Genomic DNA, 24,685 nt, shown 5'->3' on the forward strand with positions numbered 1-24,685 from the left:
AAGTTTTTCCTTCTATATATAAAAAAGATTTTAAATCTAAATGAAATGTGAATCTTTGGCCTATATTGACTTTCTGGAGCTGGGCAAAGTACACCTAATCAATACCCAGCCCAAATCCCTCTTCCCCCCAGCCAAGCAGGGACACAACATTATGAATTGTTCTGCAAAACGCAAACTCACAACCTCAATAAACGTGAGCTGAAGCCGGTCGGGCGTATCCGCTGCCGGCAATTCGCTATTAAGGACCAAAACGTGTCGCCGTGGGCTTGATGCATGGAAGCATGGAAGCACGGAAGCTTGCTTCTCTCGAGAAGAGAACAGAAGCTGCACCATCGGGAATTTGTTCCATTTGCGCCACTCCGTTTGCTCTCTGCCTCCATTTTCTCCCAATTACCTACTTAGCCCTTACATACTGCTTGTTGTCCATTTGCACCAAGCCAATTTGAACATGGGCCCAGAAAATCCTCCAAATAATTTTTTTTGCAAAAAGTGTTCCCAAAATGAAAAATCACCAGCGCCAAATTAAACATAGGGTAATTTGTGAGGTTTAATTTTAAACTGCATGACTTTAGTATTTTTTTTTTTTTACACACATCAGATACATTGTTAATATTTACAGCAAACATGATAATAAAAAAAGAAAAACTGATTATTTTTTTTTCTTTTTAACTTCACATGACGTCATCATTCCAGTAAGATGCTACTTGGGTGCTACCCTTGCATAAATGCAAAAAAAATAAAAAATACAGAGTAAGAGGAAGGTGTGTCAGGTCTAAAAATAAATATACATATTTAGAAAAATAAAAGTTACAGTCTTACAAAAAAAAAAATACACACAACGGGAAGTGCAGTCAAAAGGTTTTGAGCACTGAACGTGACAAGAAAACTAAAGTTTTGACACAATGACAAACAAATAAATGCCACTTGAAGCAGACTTAACCCTTATACTTACATATACATACATAATCATCATCAATGCTATAATAATTGTGTCACAAATAGAAGACAGCAATGTGTTTCGGTGGTACGCTAACAAGCTCCTCAGTAGGAATTCATACTCGCTCTTTTAGGAACACCCACTTAAAGAAAATTCACTTTCAACACCTTTTTTTTTTTATCACATCAGCACAAACACAAATATATATATTTTTCGTATACATCCGATATGGCAAAAAAAAGGAGCGAGCAAAAAAACTGTAAATAAAAGCAAAAAAAAACGATGAAAATTTGCCATGTCGAGAGTTCATGTGTTTTGTTTGTGATGTATTTATTAGCTTATGTATGGTTTCCAATGTAGCGTCAAAACAAGTGACGCTAAGTGCTTTTGTACAGTCGCAGGTTTTGTCAGGAAATAAAAGTAAAAATAGTCACAGACTTGACTGGTACATGTCGCTAATTTGCCTTTCAAATTGTTGTTGAATTTCAAAGACAGCGATAATGACGTTTTAGCCCAATTATACTCCCAAAGCTAATGCTAATTATGTTCCTAACTAGCAAAACAATTTCAAAGTCATTAGCTGTTCCTCAACCGGCAGTGTTGTCCGTCCTTGTGAAATGTCGTAGCCGTCGTCCTATCCTAATTAAAAGTACGACCAAAACAAGAACGCACGGAACACCTGGATGTTGTTCTTCCCTGCTAGCTTAAAACAAGAATGCATCGATTGGTGACTTGTGAAGCCTTTTTATCATCGAAACAAATAAAACGACCCTCATGAGCTGTGAAAATAGCACATGTAGCCAATCAGTGATTGTATATCTCGCGTTGAAAAAAAAATGGAGTTACTGTATATGTCTTTGGCAACTACGACTAGCAAATATGTATTTACAAAAAACAAAGAATGCCTTGCGCGGATGGAACTAGAGAAATACGAAAGCATACTCTCGTATCGCAAGCCCTTGTTTTATTTTTTAATTTGATTCTGTGTGTTTCCTCATAACTATACGTGCTAACGTTCACCCTTAACAAGCCAAAAGGTCAAAACGACGAGAAGGTTCACCATCACGTAACGGTCCTGCGGCGGTCGTAAGGTTTTCGCGGAACTTTTCACCAAGGAAAACTTATGCTCACTATACACTGCAAAAAGTTGAGCTCAAACTAAGATATTTTATTTATTAGTGCAGAGCTACTAAGACATTGATGGCATTTTTTCTAAGAGACTTTGCATTTTTCCTTTTGACAGAATCAATGTTCCTAATGCACTGGCAAATAACTTTCATTAACATACTAATATATTCTTTATTTAATGTCTGTTTGCCTCTTTTTTTTCAGACCCATTTTTGCAGTGTATTAGAGGGGAGAGCAAGCAAGAAATTTGATTGGCAGACAAAGGGGGGAGTAAGTAACGGCGGTGAGGGAAAAAGTGACAACAAGCTAGCCAAGTGCCAAGAAAAAATACTTTTTTTTCCCTTTTTTTTTAACACAGTAGAAAACGACGCAAAGCTGGAAACCGGTGGGGGCGGGTGGGGGTATAAGGTGGTTTTGCTGTTTGGGGGGGTTCACACGGATTGCTCCTTAGGGAATTGTGCTCGTGGGGCGCCGGTGGCCGAGAAACCGGTGTTGGAGTACATGGGCTCGTTGGAGGGCGGCTGGGCGTAGGCGTGCTGCGGCAGGAAGCTGATGGGCGGGTGGGTTGGGGGGGCGGCCGGCTGACACTCGGGCTGCAGGTCCATGTCACGCTGGTGGCTCATGTATTCGGTCGGGTTCAACGGCTCTGCCGGATGGTTCCCGGAGTCCTGTCGAGGGGAGGAGAAGAGGGGTTGTCAGGCGGGAGGGGGCGGGGCATGTTCCCACGACAACTCGGCAAACGAGATGGAAAGCCATCCCGGAGGTGATGCAACCACTAAAAGCCAACAAAGCCGTTTCGATAACTCATCAAGACTAAAGTAAAGAAACAAAACTCAAAAGCACAGAAATAAACTACACGAAAACTCCCAAACTCGCTAAAAGTTTGGGCCGCTCCGAAATTTCAGGATGGACACTGGGTCATCCTGAACTTTCACCCCAAAGCAGAATATGGCGAACATTTTTGTGAGCAGTGTATTTGTCAGTGTCTCACACACACATACACACACTCTCGACTGTTAAAATAACATTTTTTTCCGTCTCTGGGCGCATCTCCGTTCACCTGCCCGGAAGATTTATTAGTCCTCCATTTTTGTTTGGCACCAGAGGAATGCGGTTGCAATTCCACACCGGAGCAAGACTTGATTCTTGCTCAGCACGGGGATCAGTTATTATGAAGCAGCAAGCCCGAGGTCATACCGGATGGAAAACAGCAATGTAATGTGAAAACAAGTCTACTCAAAAGTCATGGGACAGTTCTACTGTAAATGAGACTTTGTCCTGCCTGTATTGCGCGGCTGAAATAAAAACACAGGAAGTTACACAAATGCGCTCCAGCAATGACAGGGAAAAAAAATAATAATCGGAAAAAGATTCTTCAATTCATCATGTTACAGTGCTCACTTACGCAAATAAAAGCCACAATGTGGCGATTATTTTGGTGGCCCATTTGTTTACAATCATGTTTTTGGCATTCCGTGGTCTGTAGTGAGAAGGGGAAAAACTGAATTCATGATGGGAAGTTTCAAGTGAACAAAAACAATGCTATAAATCTAATAAGTGTCCCTCATATGAGCAAATACACCCCCCACCCCCGTCTCTTTTAATTAATTACAAATGATAAGCAAAACATTAGACACAACAAGAAAAGAAATAAGACTGAAGAAATGAGACAGGTGGGAAAGAGTCTGGAAGGGAAGGAGCTGATTGGTCGGACACGGAGGAAGTGGGCGGGCCTACCAAGGGGGCCATTAATGGGTAATGAAGGGCATAAAAATGAACAAGTAAAATGAACAAAGTTGACTAAACAAATCAAGTTTGCGGTCGCTGGCGGCACTTGGAAAAAATTCTGGAATGATTTCAGAAACGCGACGATGGTCCCCCGCCGTTTTTACATTTGTGTGGCTGGCAAATCAAACACACACAGCATGGAAACACTCGTTTTCCATTAGAAAGGAATTTGTGTGAGTCCGATTTGGGAGATTCGGAGTCGCCGCAGCTCATTAATCAGAGGAGACGAGCGACATTTGTTCTGACGGGAACGTGTTTTGTGTTTGTTTGACCTTTGGAATTAATTGAATTTAAAATTGCATGCATGTAATATTTTTGATGCCAATTGGCAAAACGTGTAATGAAAACTTGGAAAAAAAAAAACATTGTCTCATGAATGCGACATGTTTGTTTAGTTAAATATTTTGGCAAAGTAAATTTTCTAGAATATTAAAACAAAAAAAACTTGTCTCATGAATAAATAAAAAATAAAATATATTTTCTAGAATATTTCAAACAACACTAGTGAGGGGGCGGGGCACTGAGGGGAAAAAAAGTGGTCAAATTACACAAACAACCATGCATCAAAAAAAAGAAACAATAAGAGTGGAAAAAGAAAACTTACGAATATTCGTCACACATCTCTACATCTACGAAAACGACGATCCCCGCTCTGAAAAGGTTTTGGCGACAAAACCACAAACAGACTTCAAATGAATCTCACAACAACTGTTTGCATTTGAGGATTAAAAAAAAAAAAATGCACAAAAGCTTAGCAAAGAATTAATTTTGAAGGGCAAAACAGAAGGAGCGTTCATGTTAGGCAGATCAATCAGGTGAAAGCGTCAAAGCACAAATACACAACTAATCTAGATTTTCAGGACCCGTCACTCAAACTTTTCAATTCTTCTGCTACTTTTTCCAACTCATCAGCAAACACTCAGTAACCACTTGGACCAATCACCAACCACCATTCTTCCAAAAACGCCTGATGGATTACATCACCGTACCAAACCGACAGTTGTATTGATTTCACATGCTAGTCAACCCGAAATGGTTGCGGAATCCAAAAATCACAAAAAGTTGGTTGTGTAGCAGGGATGAAAACATATTTCCAGATTGGCTCCGGAGGAATTGATCAGGTCAAACGGTGGCTCAAATCTTTCTGGCAAATGTCACGTTTTACAGTGTATTCACCTCCCGCGGGCAGCTGGAGCAACACAACTCAACGCAACTCGCTCGGCTGTCAAAGGTTATTACTTCTCTGGCAGTAAAATGATGGACTGAGAGGCAAGAACTTACATTGGCAAACATGGAGGCCAGAGTTTGATTGCCATCGATTTTCCAGAGAAAAGTGGACAGAAACCCGACCCGGCCTTGACTACCCTTTAACGTTGCGACACGTTGAACGACAACATTAGGCTGTCACTTTTGATGCCTTGCACATTCGATCTTTTTTTTTTTGGGTCATAGTCAAGTTTACAGACATCTGGATCAAACATTGTATGGACCCGGGATTGCGCAACCAGAGTCCGGAGCCCCAATCGATTTTTCAGTTTTTAAATTCCTGGCATTGTTTAGTGTGGATAAAGGTCAAATGCCGTCTCTTCAACACTTGACCAAACTATCGTAATATTTGCCGAGTCCATTCTCACTACGTCGCCTTTTTGAGCTCAACTATCAGTTCCTTCCTCTCTTCCCCTACTCCAATTAAAGTTCTTTGGAACTTTGAGCAAACAGGAGGACCGGGGGGGACGAGGGGAACTTTATCAAGCGCATACATTTGAACCAGGGTACTAATCTAAATGAAATCTGGCTCACCTTGAAGTCATTTTGTAGTAGTTTAAAGTCGAGGGGCCCCCAAATATCTGATAATGTAATAACTCTGTCAAAGCGACACTCGGGAAAAAAAAGAAAACACACAGGCTGCGATTAAAAGGCGACTGATTCATTTTATAGATTATTGTAGACTCCCAAAATGGATGAACTTAAAAGCATTTACTAGAATCGGTGAGATGTCGGGCGGGATGAACGAGAGGTTCAATCAAGCGCTGGACGGCGGATTTATCGAGCGGCGCAACGCGGGGTGGGGGTTGGTAGGGGGGGGGGGAGGGAATTTCGACGGGCCATTCCCGGGAGGACTTTGATGTTGCAGGCGCAACTACCTGAGCTGCTGACGGAACAGCCGATATCTACCATACTGCAGTCGATTTATTTTCTATTAGCCCGTCCATCGTTTTGACGATTTATCGGCTTTAAATCGTATTCTGTATTCTGAATGTTTCAGAAATTGGAATTTTGACCTTAATCTGACCTTAATTTGAATATTGGAACAAATGCATCCCTGCCTCCGTCCACCAAAATGGAGTTGGCTGATGGTCCTGTCACAATGTTCTTCCACTTGCACAAACTAATACGATTTGAGTAAATCATTCCAACACTTAATTTAGTCTGATAAGTATCGATTTAACCATCGGTTTGGTGTTGTCGTGTCTAGTTGCATAGCTTCCAAGTGGGAGCAGCATGACAGTACAGCTGTAATAAAATAAACATCATAAAATCAATATCCATCTAGCATGAATACCCGAGTAAACATGCCACTTAAGAGTAAACAGAACAGCCGCCGCCGGCGCACTGTTTCAATGAGCCCCTTGACTCTGGCTCGACCCATCGGCACCTAAATGGCAAGGGGTTGCCATGGAGACCGCTCTGGCAACAAAGACCGCTCGGCTGCGTAGCCGTAATCCAAAGTGACTTCAATTGATCGACGGCTTTGTTCCTCACCGGCGGGATGTTGTCGAGTGCCGCATAGACACGATGCACGCTAACGTGTGCTTAGCGGCAAAGTCTTTTGAAATAAGACGTGTTGAAAACAATGTCCGAAGACTAAAAGGCAATTTCTATTGTTATCTGTTCACAAAAAAAAAAGTGTTAAAGATATGCTCTGCTTGACGTGTATCCTTTCACAAAAAAAAGCTTGTTTTCTCCGCTTTTTGCTCAGAAACCATATCGGACCGGTGATTAACAAAGAATAAAAAAGCTAAAAAAGAAACTTTTTATGATTTGAGATTTTATGCAAGTACAGCATACTTTCGGCGTGACCTCCTGCGAGCAAAACCAACATCTTACGAGCTCTCGCCTAGTTTAACGGGCTCGTTTTGTACGCCGCTAAAGTATGCGTCTGAGCCACGAGCGCTGAAATAGCATTTCTCTGCAGAGGCCATGAAAGAATCGTCGGCCAAGACCACAGGAGGAGCTGGATAGCGGGGTTGGAGGCAAAGTAGGTGGGGGGGGGGTGTATTATTCAAAAGGGTAGTCGGTGGATGAGAAAGAGGAGTGCATCGGTCTGTGTACCTGGAGGCCAAAGTCTGAGGGGAAAGGCCTATAATGGCATGCGCTAGTGTGAGCTAGGCTGGATGGTTGCGTACTCGACAAGGTCCCCGGGGCCAGAGTGAGCCGAGCTTCGCCGACTGGGGGAGGAGGCCAAGGCTGCAGTATCCAGCTCCGCGTACTGGACCTCGCAGTCTTTGTGGCCTGAGTTCTGGAGACAAGAGAGGGCGAGAGGCGAGTGAGGAGTGGACGCAGGGGGGGGGGGGGGGGTCACCGAGAGCGGCGGCCGGCGCACGACCACCGATGCTGAAATCAACACAAATGACAGATGAGATGGAAAAATGCTGAGGTTGTTTGTAGACACTGGTATTTTTAAAAACTTGACCTCCATTATGGCGCTCCTTAGCTCTTTTCTGCCTATTTGTATTTTTCTACTTGCTTTAAATGTCAACGACAAATAGGCTAATAGGAGAGTAGCAATTGGGATCAAGGACGGCTGCTCAACTAATGCATCTTGATTGAGGCACGAGCTTTTTATGAAACACTAATGTAGGCCCGGATTGCTAAATTGAAGTAATGGAAAACAAAAACAAACAAGCAGATATTAGATAGATGTTAACAATTTCAGCAAGCTTGAATCACTGTTTTTTTCCATCGTCATAAACCTGAACAGTGGACAAAAAAAAAAATGCTGTTTTTAGTTAACCTCAGATTCTTTGCATGCAGATAACAAGATGCCCTTCCTTTTTTCTTTCGGAAAACAGCCTCAAATCGCTTCCCATTTAGGCAGCGATAAAGTGTTGATTTCATTGTCCTCAGAGATGCTGAGACGAGAATGTTAACGTTCGTGTGATTGAGCCACCAATTGACCCGGTGAGCAATTGGTCCGAGTGGATGACTGCGTAAATGACTTTGGCGAGCTAATCAATGGACAATAAAAGCCTTCAGCATTGACTCTAGAAAGACTTTTTTTTCCCCCCTCCACAGTCCGCAGTATTAGCGTCCGTCGCTCGAGTGGACACTTGAAGGCGGCCTGGCCTGTCAATGATCCTTAAAAATTGAAATAGAAAAGAAATGTAACATGGATCATGTATTTTTTTTTCCTAAATAGGCCACTCGTGAGGTAATAAGGGTTGCAAAAGTGACAAATCCATCCATCCATCCATCCATCCATCCATCCATCCATCCATCCATCCATCCATCCATCCATCCATCCATCCATCCATCCATCCATCCATCCGTGATAATTGTTACTGCACAAAGTGCAGCCGGAAATGTCAACATATTAAAAAAGTTCAATGAAAGCTGAACAAGTTTTAATAAAATGCAAATGCAGGTTCCATTTGCTGTCAAACTGCAATCAGAGTGCAAAAAGAAAAAAAGGAAAACCTCTGACAATTGATTAAAAAAAACAACCTCCGCCTCCTCAGTGCGTTGGAGGAATGCAATAAATTATGAAAGCGATCAATAAAATTAAAGCCAGATATGAATTTTGCATCCAGTCTTTTAATGGCGGGCGAGGTGATGCAATGCCAACTCGCTTGCTCTCCATCCGCATCCATGGCGGGATTACAAAATAAGATGGGGGCTTTTACAGAAAGGGATGTTAATAATTCAACTCTCTCCTCCTCCGCGTTGTCGTTCCTCGCCGGCTGCCTATTTAAATATCTCGAATATTTGTCACGAGCAGGGTGCAATCAGGGGGAAAATTACAGCCGCTTCGCTTTGGGAATTGGCGGATAGTGTTTTGCCCCCGGTGAATCGTCATTAGCAACAGCTGGAGCTCGCCGTGTTGCTCCCAAGTCGCGTTAGGCAAAATCACAATTTCCCAAAATGGAATCTTACATGAGGCAAGAATGGTCAGGTTCTTTTTTTTACCTCCTCTGAGGCCTTAATTTAATACAGTCAATAACTCGTGTACCATAAGTGAAGCCCTCCGAGGGAAAAAGGGAGTATTTAGTCACTGAATGAAACCCTCCAAGTTCAGACGAGCCTTTAAAAAAATAAAAAATAAAAAATGCCGAAGCAGCAGTTAAAAAAATAAACTATGCTGACATCTGAGAAATGCATCAACAGCGGAGCTCGCTTTTCCATTTTAGATGATGCCTGAGAGCACCGAGAGCTTTGACTTGGCACTTTCCCCTGTTGTCTATTCAAAGTAGCAAAGTGAAAAAATGTGAAAGATGCTCGCTATTGGGAAAACGTTTCCACCAATGCAAGCCTTGACTGCAAAAAAAAAAAAAACAACAAATGCCCAGAAGCTTGAGAGACTGTTTAGCCCACTCGACACCAATTGGATAACAAATTAGTCGGCGACCCACAAACATACCAACATTATACTGAAATGTATCATTTTATACTGAACCCAAAACACGATTAAATTTTCTCCTGCAGCTTCATAATAATAACATAAATGGGTAAGAAATAAAGCAGAGAATGTAGATGTTTGAGAAACTGTCAGCAATCCTTAACAGCAATCGAAGACTCTCCACGCTTCACCTTGTTTTTTGTTTTTTTTGCCACAGGCACATACGAAATGATAAATATTGTAAACATATCACTGTAAAAAGCAAGATATGAACTATTGCTGCTGCTTGGTAGTAACCGGCGGGCTCTTGGTCAAGGTAGTTTCTGAAAAGATAGTTCTTGTTTAATTCTACACACAAGTGGACTGCGCTGTTTATCGAAGAGCCATATGGCTCGAGGATGAGGTGGTATGCTTCCAGCTCCGTAGGACACTTGCTAAAAAAAAATGTTGAATAAATAAATGGGTCATAGTTCATTTTAGTGACCCGGGAACTTTTTCAATGGCTCATTTTGTTTATCTGTGTTGAGAAAAAAATTTCCTAGGGCAAACGCAGAAATGAATTCAGACATCTGCTGCAGGTGGGCGTCAAGATGGAGCCTATTTGGCCTTGGAGGAGGTCTGCCCGAACTGAGTGTCACTCTGGGGTTGCGTCGTTGAGGTTAACTTATTTCTTTCTCTCCTTGTATCGTCTTTGGCATCCACATCAACACCATCTGCCGTCAAGGCTGCGATTGAGGAAATGTTCTCTCCCGACTTCATAACTTAACTTATTTTACTTTGTTTGTGAGGTGCTAATATGTCACAAATAATGTACAGTATATTAGTGCAAAATAAAGAAAAAAATAAGTTGTTCCGGAGCAACAGCTGCGGAGGCAGGTAACTTCCATCAGCTTGTGATGAATATGTATTTAATGTGTGCGTGCGAGTGAGCTCGGTTAGCATCTTTTCATCGCTGCATATTTCTTATGTTTGTCGCTGGAACAGAGTCAATCTTCATGATCACACCAAGCTTCTTCTTGTCTGCTCTTTGTTAATTTAAATATTCAGCGCCCCTATGACTTGGCAGCTAGGCAGACGCAAAATGCGACATAGATGAAGCTAGCAAAAGATAAAGCTAAGTTAGACGGGGATAGAGAGTAAATAATAGCTACAGGAGTGTGTTGACTATATTTGGCCACTGTAGCCAGCTAGCTAGCTAGCCAACCCGCGCGTTAAACAAAATTAACAAGCTAAAAAAAAAGAACCAGTAAACAAAGGCAAGCGTTAACTAGCTAGCCAGCCTGCGCGTTAAACAAAATTAACAAGCTAAAATAAAAGAACCAGTGAACAAAGGTAAGCGCTAGTAGGTTAGCACGCTGTTCACATCCCGACCCTTGCGTGCTGAATGCCCTCGGCAGCGGATCAGCGTTGTGCGCCTTTGAACTCGGCTATAGTTGGATAGTTCCTGCAAATATTTGCATAAAACTCAGCGAGACGCACTCCACACACGCACACAATTCAGGCTCATTGTTTGAATGCCCCAAAAGACTTTGTGTAACTGAAACCGGGGACTGCAGCCAAAGCAAACTAAAGCTGCGAGGGGGGACTGGAGCGTTCCCAGGGGTGGGGAGCGCCTGATGCAACAAGGCAGCCGTTTCATGGTCAACACTCGGCGCCATGATGCTACACTTATCTTCACGTGCCAGCCACACAAACGGCAAGTCATTACGGAGGATTAGTGGAAAGGCAGAGTGGAGGTGAGGCGGCGTGCAAAGGGTCAGATGCGCGGCGGCTAGGTTAGCATAGGAAGCTCTGCGGGGGTTCTCAAAGGGGCTCCTAGAAAAATTATATTAAGGCTTTTTAAGACCTTTTGGAATGCCGCTTGCATCAAATCTAAAACCTACACTGGCATCGGAAACAGAACTTTGAATTATATAAATCCTTGATTTGTGAAAATCCAACATTTTCAAGTTCTACGGACCCCCTGACAGGCGGTACCGATGTAAAGCGTGAGTCAAAACGCTTCGTCCAGCTCACCCTTTGTCTTTCACCGCCGGGGGCGGAGGTCATCGCACGCCGACACGCCTCCGATCAAAATCAATTCTCCAGCCCGCTCGGTTTCTCACAGGCAATTACGAGCGGCCGAAGGCGGCAGGCGAGGACGCGCCCTCGCCGCGTACGGGTACTCACCGGCTTATCGGTGAAGGGGGTCGACTCGGAGGGCGCCATGTCGTAATAAGGCGGCTGGAGAGGAAGCTTCTGCATCTCCTCGTCTTTGTCCAGATGGACCACCTGTGGAAGAATACAAAGCACATCATCATATGATGATGTCACAACAATGAATTCTATTTTTTAATCACATTGGATCATGTACATGTTTGAATGGACACCATTTTTTTATGAAAATATTGAATAATTTAATTTATTGTGTAATAAACCACAAAAAAAATCGATGTGTTAATTAGAAAAAAATAAAAAATGTCATTTTTAATATTAATTAATGTAATTAATAATAATCTAATATTTTTAATCACATTGGATCATGTACATGCACAATGTTTTTTTAATTTATAATTTTTTATAATTTTTTTTATCACATTGGCTCATATATACATGCACACAATTTTTTTATGAAGATATTGAATAATTTCATTCACTGTGTAATAAACCACGAAAAAATCATTGTCCTAAATTATGTCAAATTATGTCCTTTCAAAGTGGATTCTTTCACGCTCATATGTGTTTTTCTTTTCGTCTAAACTTCCAGAAGGGATTGCTTGCTTGACAGCGGTTTCAACTTTCGCCGCTCGGCTGAACTTGGCATTTTGCATCCAATTAACGGCTCGCGCGTGCCACATGATGCAAACTGTGGAAATAGCGAGATGCCGATGCTGAAAGAAGCGTCGGGCTCGCAGAGCGAGAAATTCAACACGCAGAATGAGCCCCGCTTATTAGCATGCGTCCATCCGTTGCCTTCGCGCATAGTCTCATTAGGGTGCGCTGAAGCCTTTCTCAAGTGACTTTAGGTGAGATGCAACCGGCTCCGCTCTTGACTGATCGCAGCCAATTGCAGGGCACTTATGGACAAACAACCGGTCACACTCATGTTCACACTTCTGGACAATTTAGAATCCTCTGTGAACCGAATATGGCCGTTTTTGGCTGCCGGGTCCAAAAGTATGCAAGCACATGGAGAATAGAAACATTTTGACTATCATGTGCTTGGTCCACCAAGGAACATGAAGTTATACCTAAGTGTCCATTTGAATGGATGGATGGAAGGCTCTGGTTAGCGACAGGGACGGCTAACCGTTAGCCTCACTTGTAGGATGCTCAAGCCAGTGTATGAACGTGATTATTATGCTATTCAATAAAGTAATTGAAAATGCAGCGGCGGCTGTATCTGTCCTTCACCACTTGGTGTGGGTTTTGCAATATGTTCTAGCTGGCAGAGGTCAGCGAACGGTGTGTCCACATTTGTAGGCGGCGTCCTCCACAAGATGAATTGAATGGCCTCAACATTCCTCTTCTTCTACACGAGGCCTTTCCAAATTTGCTACGGTTTATGCGGTCCTGCTAATGTGTACACCGCTAGCGCTTAAATGAGCTAATGGCTAATGCTAGCAATCGCAGACGTTTGTTTTTGCCGTCCTACCTGGATGTCATCGGATGTCAAGTGTCCCTTCATGTCGTTGTTCTTCTTCTTGGGCGGCGGCGGGGCGGGCTTGTGGGCCGGCGGGAGGTCGGTCCTGTTGAGAGGGAGACAGAGCGCAAAAACAACGTGACACTCGGGCAACGTCAGCGCCGGCCGCCCCGTCACATCTCCGTCACCTTCCACAACGCTCTCTAACGAGAAGGCCTGCCTGCACTTGCCTTTTTTTGCACTCTTGGCTTTTGATAGATCGGGACTTGGCGGTTGCGTGACGGCGGCGGCCGTGCGGCCTGCCCTTTCAAAGGCTGCAGACAGACACTGTGCTAACGAGAGTAGGCTGTAATTGGACACTGAGGTGAGGGGGGTGGGATGGAGGGGGGGTTAGAGGGGTCGGGTATATGAGGGGGGCAAGGAGAATTGTGAGTCAGGTGCTCCAGGTCAGTCTGGCCGACCGGCCTGTCATGCTCGCTTGACGTGACATCATCGACCTCAAGGCCGCCTCCGAGAACGGAACAGGAACTTTTAACCCTGATGATAGCGGCAACGTCTTCAAAAGCAGCAACCACACACCGCTTTGAAATTTTGATCGACTGGATGGATGACAATTAATTAGTGAAAATGTGACTGAGCATTACGGTGAACCGAGCACTGTAAACGTGTCATGATATAAAGTTCCCAAGTGTTTAACGTATACCGAAATAATCAGTTCACCGCCATCCGGTTGTCACAGTGCAAAAACCTTCGCGCCGTGTCACAAGTCACGTCTCACATCCTGACACGACATCACCAGCCGTCGCGGATAACGAAGACGACGGGCCTTATCTGCGCCATCCGCCACCTCCCATTCGCGCTGGTTCACGTCCTTATTGAATAACACGACCTTTCTCGGCAAGGCCAAGCCGGCGTTTTAATGCGTAGAAAATTTGTGCATGAGCGCACCCCTTAACTCTTTTTTTCACGCTCATTATTTCCGCTCTGCCAAAAAGCCCTGACACGGGAGCGAGACGAGACAGCGATGCTCACTTAAGCAACTTGAGCGCTCGCGTCTGAAACGACGTTGTCACCAAAGTCGTGTTTCTCTTCGCTTCATAAAACGAGGAGAAATGGAAACATGTTTTTTTTTAACTGACATGAAAATAAGAAAATCGTTTTTATCGGAGTGTGCGGTATATTTCAGGATAGCACAACTCGACACAGAACACCGCACATAAATTTTGCTTCTGACACATTTTGGAATTTCTTCTTTCAATGTCGCAAAGGAGTGAGAAGAAACATAGCAACACGTGGGGAATAGAATATGCAGGATGGAAGAATGTTGGGATTATTTTTACAGAAAAAAAAACAAACGCGCAAGGACGTGCATCAGCTCGCAGAGGTGAGACGGCGGGCTCATTAGACGACATTGTGATCTCGCTCACTTGATGCAGTCATGAACACAAAAGCTTTGACAGCTGCCTTGGAAGGAAAAAAAAAAAAATCTCATTTCCAGCCACCGCCAACGCAGCGTGACATCGAAGCGCAACGAGAGGAGCTGCCGACCTACATGTCGCTCCTTTTCAATAACATCAGCTAACGTTTGACACTTTGTAACATCCGGCTCCATGTTGGGATGAATGGCCCGAATATGCGCACGTTTTGCGGTGAGATCTTTCCTCCAAACCTGCAGGGCCCTTCTCATGATGACATTCAATTGGCAGAGGCGGCTCGGGGTGAGGGGGTGGGGGGGTCACGTTTCACGGGGCGCGCGCACGCACGCAAAGACCCACTCTTTCCTTCCCGTCGCATCTTCTTTTCCTCCTCGACCATCACATGTCAAAATGAGAGAATGAAAGGAAAGAGGCGACGGAGTGAGGGGGGGGGGGGGGTAAATAGATTTTTCTAAAGACTCTAAACTCTGTGGAGTTGGGAATTTGTTCAAAACAGTTATTAATATTCAAAATGGTGATGCGGTTCAGACAGAGGTTAATACGTATGCCAAATATTTGCGCTCTCCCGGTTGAACAGCTGGCGTCCGCTAACGTCCGCGACGTCGCTGTTTGCACGAGTCGACGACGCAAATTTGTTTGGGCAAAACTTGCGCAAGTTTGGAAAAAAAAAAAAGCTCACGGGAGAATATAATAACCGATGCTGTCGGATTAAAAAGTCATCAGTTTCAATTTGTACGCCTCTCAAGGCTTCAAAACGACAGCTGTCGGCATCACTCCGGGGAATGCTTGCCTCACAGGCTGCCTAAAGGACGTCCCATCCCGGGAAGTTGGGAACCCTTTTACGGTACAAGATGGCATTTGGGTTTTCAAAAAACGACACTGACAATGAATGGCCGCGGGGACCAAATCAACAATTCTCTGCCCTCTGAGACGCAAAGCTGTAACAGAGACTGGGTCCTTTTGATATCAAGGGAGGAAATGGTCCATTAGAAGCTCCTCGTATTTTGCAAGGGTCATTTGGACATCTTGGGGGTCGACCACCTCACTCCTCATTATTCCGGCTCAAAACTTGACTTGTGAGACAGCTGCGGCAATATGTGCCGAGTCTTCCCTTTTGGGCTCTGCTGTCGCAAAATTGAGCTGGGGAATAATTAGTTCAAGTTTCCATAAAACTCCCTAAATGACATGACTGTATTTTGCATACTCGTGGGTTCCCAGACTCCATTTTGAAAACGTCTTCCTTAAAGACAAAATCCCATCGCAATGCTAATAAATAAATAAATATATAAATGTGAATTTAGATATTCGGGACATGTGTCGTCTTTGCAGTCACAAAGCTAATCGAGCTAACCGGCGTGCGTGCCGCGTGTGGCGTCGTTGTCACTGGCCAACTTTCGTACCTCAGCTGTGGCACGATGCAGTAATGAAGGTGGCGGCCATTCGGGGCGACTGACGCTAATGGAAGCTGACAAGTGCCGCACGCCCGCAAGGATGCAAGGATGTGTTGAGCAGGGGGGGGTGAAGCTACCAGGTTTGCACTCAGGCGTCCACCTTGAGGATGTTTCGCCCAGCACGCTCAGCCGGACACCAAAAGCTCAGGGCAGCTTAAAGGGAGATTTAAGGGGGATAGCGAGCGGGAAAACATTGCTAATCCCCAAAGTGAGAGGAGTAATCTGGGCGGGAGATTTATGGGTCAGGACCTACGACACACTCACAAAGAGGCGACCGCCACTCTTGACCGTCACTTCCAAACCCGCAGGAGCAATTTTTAGCCAATCAGGACGAAGCCTGTTGGGATCACAATGCCGCTGTTCGACTAGTCTGAAACAACTCGGCGGAACGCTGGACTTGACCCTCGTCGCTCTCATTGATTTGCGCTGATCACAATCTTATTTGGCAATTTAAATGCTAATGATACTTTTAATTGCGCTCAGGGAATGAAAGCGATGTGATCTTCGGGAGGCAATTACTTTTTCGTTTTGTCTCGCGGATGGCGATGAGGGGGAAAAAAAAATTGAAAACACAAGAATGCAACAAATGTCTTTTGTTCTTGGACAAGTTTATCAAAAAATAATTCTGGTGGTAGCGCGGAACACTTCACTTTTACAATTTTACATCCAGACCTCAGGCATTGAGGGATGAGACATCCACCGCGACGACAAGACGATAAACACCGCATTGTACAGAATTTCACATTCCAGAAGCAGTTTAGGAGCAATAAACAACAACAGTGACGCTTCGGTGGACATTTTCCAGCTAGCGGAGATCAACGACGCACACTTTGCATCGGTCATTCACACCTGGCGTTAGCAAGTTAGCATCTGTAGCGACACAAGCGGAAAACTCCAGCTGTGTTCGATAAAGCCGCTACGACGGGGAAACCGTGGCGTGAATGTACATTTGGCAACAGATTGGCAGATTTAAACCGGCGCTCTCAGACACCGTGTCGAAATCATGCAACTGATTAGAAGTTTGATTAGAACTCGATTAAAAAGATTCTGATGACTTGCTTTGAGTGAAGTAGGGTTAAGAGAGTACCGAGACTAGGTATCGATATCGAACCGATATCAGGACTTATTTTAAGGTACTCGCGGAAGCTTTTTGTTCCTCTGGTTTACATTTGAATAGTTTGAAGAGTTTAGCTTGGGTTGTTAGCGGAAAGCTTCTGTCGCATGTTTTTGCTCTGCTGAATGACCCAAAAACTTTTCTATGGGTTGCAAAGTTAGAAATACATAAGGTTATTTTTTCAATGTTATATTTATGGTAATTATTAATAACGGCAATGATAAACATTTGCGGCGTACTAAAGTCCTACGGGACGGTGGATAACGATCAGACCACGTGCAAAATTCTACACCAGGTGTGAACATCTCCACAGAAGAACTTTTGCTTATTCCACAAAATTTTAAACGATATATTCAACATTCCCGCTCAAGTCAAATGTCTTTTCAGTCCCAATTGTAGCAAGGCGTTGACGACGTCCAGCGTCAACGGGTTTCCCGCATCAGAAGAGACGGCGGTCGGTGCCAAAGTGATTTATCCCGGTGAATGTTTGCAACTGTGTCAATGTCAGGAACGCCAGTGAACAAATTCATTTGGCGAGGGGGTGCGCCGCCGCCGCTTCACCGCACTTACGATTGCGGCCGCATTTTCAGGCGGGGGGTCATAAATCACGGCGGGGGTGAGCAAGAGCGATGAACACGTTCTTGCCAGACTATCGCTTTTGACAAACGCCCGTCTGTTTTGATAATCATTAGACGCTGGGGCCGCTAAACGGCCGTGTGATTTATTAGCCTTGACCGACGGGCGAGTCCCGCAGTGTGCCGCTTGGCAGGGGCAAAAACAATCAGTAATGTTTGTGTCGACGTTGAGCGGTTAGCGTTCCGTTCTGTATCCCGATGTTTGGAAAATTAGCGATGGTCTAAACACAATCCGTGCACTGCCCTTTATTTACAACCAAAACTCTGATCTTTCTTTCATAAAATTGTAGACTATTGTCTTCATTTCGTAGCATTGTTGAGTCTATGTGGAATCCTGGCATGGTTATGCTAGTTGTGTCCTTTTTTGAATTTCTTAAAGTTACTTTTTATTTTCGTTCTGACTTTTTTTCTAATTACTTCTAATTAGATCAGAAAACAAATTTATTTGACAAATAATTCACGCTTCCAATGTAGCCGTCACGGCTAACGTCAGCTTGTCTTCAGTGCTAAGGCTAGCTTAGTATTGCTAGCGCTACTATTTACGTTGAAATAGGACATACGGCCTGCGTGACTTTTTATCACGTCTGCTGTTATGAGTTTTTGTGAATCGCACCCGTGCTCCTTAGCGAGAGTCGCAGCTTCCCTGTCAGGCTCGATATGTGTGAAGTGAGGCTCACTTTTAAATCTTGCTAGCAGCTTTAACACTGCAAACTCCCCCTTGAATACATTTGCTAATCAGCACCTCTGGGAAGTATCATATATTCTTGATCATTTTCAAAAATGTTGTCATGTTATGAAATGAAAATTGATCCTGTAGCGCTCCAGATAAAGTTCTTGACACAGTTGCGTGCCGCCATATTGCAGTATTGACGGGCTTTATAATTGCAAGATGATAACGGTGCCATAAATCCCCCAGATCAAGTCCCCGCCGTACGCACCGATAAAACCAAAGAACATCGTTCATTCGCTGGATGAAAGCTCCAAACACATTTTCATCTTAAGACACTGAACAAAGCGGACACTTGAAGCTCTAAGTCACATTTTTAACGACAGCGCATGCACAAGTTACACGGCACGGACACAACGCTCGTCATGCGCGGGCGACGACAATCATGCACGGAGGTGACCGGGAAGGGCTTTCAGACCGGCAGACAAAAGGAGAGGAGGTTGCACTACTCTTAAATGACTTTATCGGAAAAGAAGAAGATGATAACAGCAGCCAAATCCTCTATCAGATCACGGATGATTTGCTTCTGATTAGCAATTTGATTTGATATGTTTGCCACTGAGCTGGCCCAATCAGATAAAAACTTGATAGTCCCTCTTAAGGCTTTTAATGGAGTCTGATTTATCGAAGTTTATCAAACGAGACAGATTCATTTGAACAAAGTTTGATATCCAACGTGCGCTGCTTTTTTTTTTTTTTTTTTTTTAAGACTAGGTGACCCAATTATTTTTATCCCCCTCACAGCGGCGTGCTCAAGTACGTCACTTGCAGGCCGCCGTTGGAGGCGGGCAAGAGAATAGAGGATCCGGGGGGGCAGGGCTCGGCGGGGGACAGACTGGGGTCGGGTGCCTCTACTTTCCTTGTGGCCGACTCTGGCTTCTCCGCAGCCTGTGTCACGCAACTGTCAGTTACGGCCGCGACGGCGATGCTGAAGGAAGGCGAGAGCGGGAGGGAGACAGACAGACAGGCAGACAGACAGCTGTTACTTCCATGTCAGAGTGAGAAAGAAAGACAGATTAGCAGAGGGTGGGGGGTGGGAGACCAAAAGCAATGGTGTGTGTTAGGGGGGGGGAGTGTTAAGAGGCTAGCGCGGTTGAGAGCCAAGAAACATATTTGACACTCAAGAAAATCTCACAAACTCATTCACTGTCGCGGACGATTTTATCCGTTAATTGGAATCCAACCGTTCACCGTCACCTACTGTATATTTGTCAAGTACGTTTTCGGCGATTCGCCCAGCACGGCTGCCAAATTCAATTTTGTGGACGCGCTGCAATGAAAAACAGTTTGAGTAGAAGATGAAGAATAAATGGTGGTTATCAAAATGGCTGACAAGTTCAACGGGCAGTGAATGAGTTAAGTAAAATTGGGTCGTTTCTCACGGCAGGTTGAGTAATCCCCGGCAGATTTGAACTCTTCGGTGATTCTTTTATTTTCAACCTGGACTACATTTTCGTTTCCTTCTCCCACTATCTTAATAAGCCTTCTGTTTCGTGACTCGTTTTGTTAATATTCCCGGAGAGGCTGACCCCTACGCCCAAGCGTGACACTTTCCTCCACGATTGCTCTTCGCATCTTTTCTTCCCGAGAGTGTGGCGGTAACCTCGGCAACCGAGCACTCTGCCTAAACCAGGTGCCTGCGACAGGGGGAATCAGCGGGACGCCACGCCGGCACTCACGTTTATGTGCAGCGTGGCTTTTTGCGATTCTTCCTGCAACCAACAGATGGCTTTCTTTGTTCCTTCCACTTTTGCAAAGACATTTCAAATGATTTCAACTCGGTGGCTTGGGCTGTGCGGCAGCTGGCCACGTTTATGGAGCTGGCTTTGTAAAGAGGCAGATTAGCTGATCAATTTTAAAAGCAAGCTGGCTGTCTTAAAAGTCTCACAGCGCGACACTACTGATAAATAGCAAATTGATTCACTTGTTGGCTTTTTAAAGACCTGTTTGCATTGGGAAACAATTTTCCACAACATTAGATACATCTTTGTCAAGGCGGCATTTCTAACGCAGGGTCGCATTTAAGATTTTAAGGCCACTTTGATCAAATAAAACAGCTTGTATTATTTTTTGACTCACACATTTTCAAATGGCCGTTTGTACATTTTTAAATTGTACAAGTAGGTCAAAATTCAGAGTTGCACGTTGTGCCAGAACAAAAGAAAAAAAGAGGAGGATGCCCCTTTCGGTGGAATACCGAAGCATATTTTTCTATTTAAATATCGATTGACTGTTGATTGAAACATTAGCGCCACTATGCTCATTTCTGTTAGCATAATCATGGCTAAATGACAATATAAGCGTGCTGATAATTTCCAATTTTAGAATAAATAATAATAAAAAAATACAAATCAGGAAAATCAAGTCCAGATGGATATTGATCTTTTTCCAGGCGTGAGCGCCTCATCTCCAATTCTTTGCTGCACTTTCTTTTCTTTTCTCCCCATGTCTCAACCGGGTGCCCTTGATTGTTGTTTTCACATGAATGAAGTCTTATGCATGCATCAGCCAACTGCTGCTTGGCTGGCTCAAATGATACATCTCAATGTACTCACAAATGTTTTGTTGAACACAAAGCCGTCCTGATGCGGTACCAGGTGAATATATTATATGGCGGATGAGCATTTAATTTATCTATCTGTTGCTACACCTTACTGACATCCAATACACAAAAAAACAAAGAAACATAATTTGTAAAAACGACATTTCAATTCATTATTCAATTAAATTGGACGATTTCTCGCTCGCCTCAAAAACAAGCTGTCTCGTTCATTTACATCCTGCAAAAAAAAAACGCCCGTCCATTTTGTCCGCCGTCAGCCTGACTAACAGCGGGCTTCTCGGAATGAATGGGAGGGAGGCAGGCAGTTGCCTTTTTGCACTATTAACTCAGAGCGAATGGTGTTTTGGTGCCTTTCAAAGCCTTCGTCTCTCTGGAGAGACGACATGAGTTCACATCTAATCTCCCGCCGACCTCACCTGCTCGACAACACTCTTTTGGCAAAAGGCACTCGCTACTCACAGGTCATTATCTGTCTCCGTGCGGGTCTTCTGCTGGCGGCGGTGGACCATGACCACGGTGACGGCCACGCCGATGATGAGGCCGATGGCCACGATGCCTCCGAGGATCCCGATAACGCCGCCTGGGGGGCCCCGCGCCATCGGTTTCTCTACGTGGGCGGGAAAGAAAAATCACAGTGTCAGCTGTCAATTGTTGCCGAGCGACATGTGGCAGGATTTGTCGGATACACTTGAAAAGGGTTCAAAGATTAATTTGGCAAACTATACCCGGTGTCGACAAATTGACGATGTAAGCGGCTAATTCGCCACCTGCTGTCGAAGGAAAATGATTGGGAGTTTAAGATCAAGGGATGTTTGAGAATATTTGTCAATTTTTGCACGTCGTCCTTGCATAACGTAACGATAAGACAATGCTAACAATAGGATGAATGCTCATGTTAAGAATAAGACAATGCTAATGCTAACAATAGGACAAAGCTAAAAATATTTGACCAAAAAGTTGTTTGCGTTTATCTGGACGCTAGCAGATCTGCCTCACACCAAGCTTGGAAAACCCCCGAGATGACGTGACAGGAACTCTTGAACCGCAATGTGTTGCAGATAAAAATGACAATTTACAGCCGTGAGCGAAATGGTCACGGCCATCTGTTTCCTTGGCTTATCGGCGAGGATTCGCGATGCTCTGCAACGATGTGTCCAAGCTGTCTGTGTGAGCGGGCTCGCCAGGGACCAATCAAAGGCTGAGGGCAGCAAATTCTCACCGTCACCACTCCGAAAGGGAGAGCTGCCCTCGTGATGACTCCATTATTACGTGGCTATCCGTCCCCGCAGTGACAATACAAGGCCTCGTTCATCCGCCGCTTTGATTCACCGCCCATAATGGCGCATCCTCAAAGGACTACCTCAAATATGAGCGCATGATACCGTGATAACGAGTCCTTGGACACAACAATGGCCGCCACGGAGCTCACCATTTTGAGCCTATTTTGATCTTCACAGACACCTGATTGCAGACCTTTTTTGTCCCCCTGTGTGTGTGTACAGTCAGGAAGAAAAAGTCAGGCTAGCGGAGATAGGATATTTCCCCGGGGTGTTCTGGGGAGCTATGAAACAACAACGAAACATAAACAAACCCCCAAAATTCTGCAAAAAACACTGATTAAAGATTCAATATATGTTCACTACAGGGGACTGAGGGAAATGTGTGTGTCTGGGAATCAAAATTTGAAAGTACCCAAAAGTCAATTATATGGCCTGGCATCATAAGCAATTTTACTCTGCATAATTTTTAATATTTGATTTGTATGGCAAGGCTTGGCCCATTTTACGGCAAACCACTTGATGTGACTTGACCGTAAACTTAAACTCAAATCAAAAAGTCTTCCTCATAACCTCACACTTGTTGTTTTTGTGCTGCTATTTCCCCCCCAAATGTGATCAGCTTTGAAGCATGTGATCTAGCTGCAGCATGGCAACAGCTGAGCCGAAGCCGCTACTGTTGTCTCACGGCGCCACGCTCTGCGCCAGCCAGTGGGCTGATGCAAATGCCAGACACAATAGTCTGTTGTGTAAGCAACGCGCACATGCGCACGCAGCGACTGGATCGGAATGGAGCCGAGCCCGCCGGCAGCTGGCACGGAGAATTTTGGACCTGGAATAGAAGGAGCGCAGTGGCGGCCGCCATTGCGCTTCACAGGTGCCATCAAAAATTGAACACCTCATCCTGCGTACATGAACCGCATCCGACATCACAAATCCTCACACAAATATGGCTGCGGGCTCTTGATGAAGAGCTTCATTTTTTTTTTCCTCAACAAGAGAGGCCCAACGGCCACACACCTTGGCTTCACGTTCAATGAGGCGGACGTGAGCTGGCGTGACTGGACCGAGTCAGGTCATTGTTTTCCTACCGCCGTGTTTTTCAAGGACATGACACGAAACAACACCATCGTGTTTATGTCGGTAGCTCTGGAAATAATGATGAAGCAAATGACAAATACACAAACAGCTCAAGCTCCCCGCATTGGCTCTTATTAGCTAGCAGCAAATAAAAGCGACCCGCGAGTTCATTTCAAATGTCAGCAAGTTTGGTCTAAAATAACTCCTTCATACCTTCATCTGGCTAATGTCCAAATATGTCTGGCCACCACCGACCACTGAGACATTGCAATTGATTTACAATAAGCGTGACGCGGCCGAGCTTGTGCTGCATCTGACCTTGGCTTGTTTGTCACCAGCCTCATCCTTTGAGCAGGTTATGTACTCCAATTCTTTTTTTATCCTAAACCCCCACGTTCTCACGATTCTTCTCTGGGGCTGGGCATTTCTGCACATTTCACATTCAGTTTCTACAGAATTTGCATCCAGCAGTTACTGTGATTATTTTTCGCAACCCCCTGGAAGGTGGCATCAACCTTCATCCCGCTGCGCACGGACTCGCCTGCTGTTATTCGCGGCCGCGCTTGATGTATGAGCAATTGTTGCTCGGCAAACATCCGTGTCTTCCCGAGCGCCCGCTCACTTCCCGTCAACTCCGCCGGGACTCCCTTGTTGCTATTCTGTTTGAGTCCTATGGGCCGAAGGTGACATAAAACTGGTTTTGAATAAGATTCCTTTTTGGCTCATATTTGCGGACCACACTTCCAGAGAACCATCCATATATGTAGTGCATGTCCAACCATAACGATTAAGCTGCTAAATTAGCTACCTAAATTAGATTAAATTTAAAAAAGAAGAATTCAGGGTTGGGTCACCACAGAATGAATGCCTCGGCAATAGAACTCACCCGCACAAATATTGACCACTGAGTTAGCTGCTGGAACAGGAAGCATGACTTCTTAATACAAAATTGCCTATGAATAAATCTTTCAGGATGAAATAACATGTCAAATCAGTGTTGGGGGGGCCAGCCGTCATTTTCAAATGATTGTATTTCCACTTTGGAGTAAGAGATTTGCCGCATTTCAGGCAGCACAAACACACCGTTCCACTTCTTTTCTGATCAGCCCCATGCTGCTACACGTTCCCAGCAGGAGGTGGTCACCGTTAGTAGGAGCTCTCGCTAGCTCGAATCGATTAGTGGGGACATTTATTTGCAATGACAATTGAAGCCGTTTTTTTTCTGGGGGTGGGCTGTTGTGCTAGCATGCCCCCCACTGAATCAGTCACACATTCCGAACAGAGCAGGTGGGAAGTCAAAGGGTGAGAGG

At 44.6% G+C, this 24,685-nt stretch overlaps 1 protein-coding gene across 1 annotated transcript; it reads right to left on the bottom strand.

Annotated features, from left to right (window-relative positions):
• Window positions 1-2,496: 2,496 nt before the first annotated feature.
• LOC133155310 (uncharacterized) lies at window positions 2,497-21,617 on the bottom strand. The gene is made up of 4 exons (XM_061280522.1): window positions 21,478-21,617; window positions 13,105-13,198; window positions 11,640-11,741; window positions 2,497-2,733 (listed from the first exon to the last, which is right to left on the bottom strand). The coding sequence occupies exons 1-4, from the start codon at window positions 21,615-21,617 to the stop codon at window positions 2,497-2,499; spliced, it is 573 nt and encodes a 190-aa protein (XP_061136506.1).
• Window positions 21,618-24,685: the final 3,068 nt, after the last annotated feature.

The sequence above is a fragment of the Syngnathus typhle genome, linkage group LG6, assembly GCF_033458585.1.
Source record: "Syngnathus typhle isolate RoL2023-S1 ecotype Sweden linkage group LG6, RoL_Styp_1.0, whole genome shotgun sequence".
NCBI classification, from domain to species: domain Eukaryota; kingdom Metazoa; phylum Chordata; class Actinopteri; order Syngnathiformes; family Syngnathidae; genus Syngnathus; species Syngnathus typhle.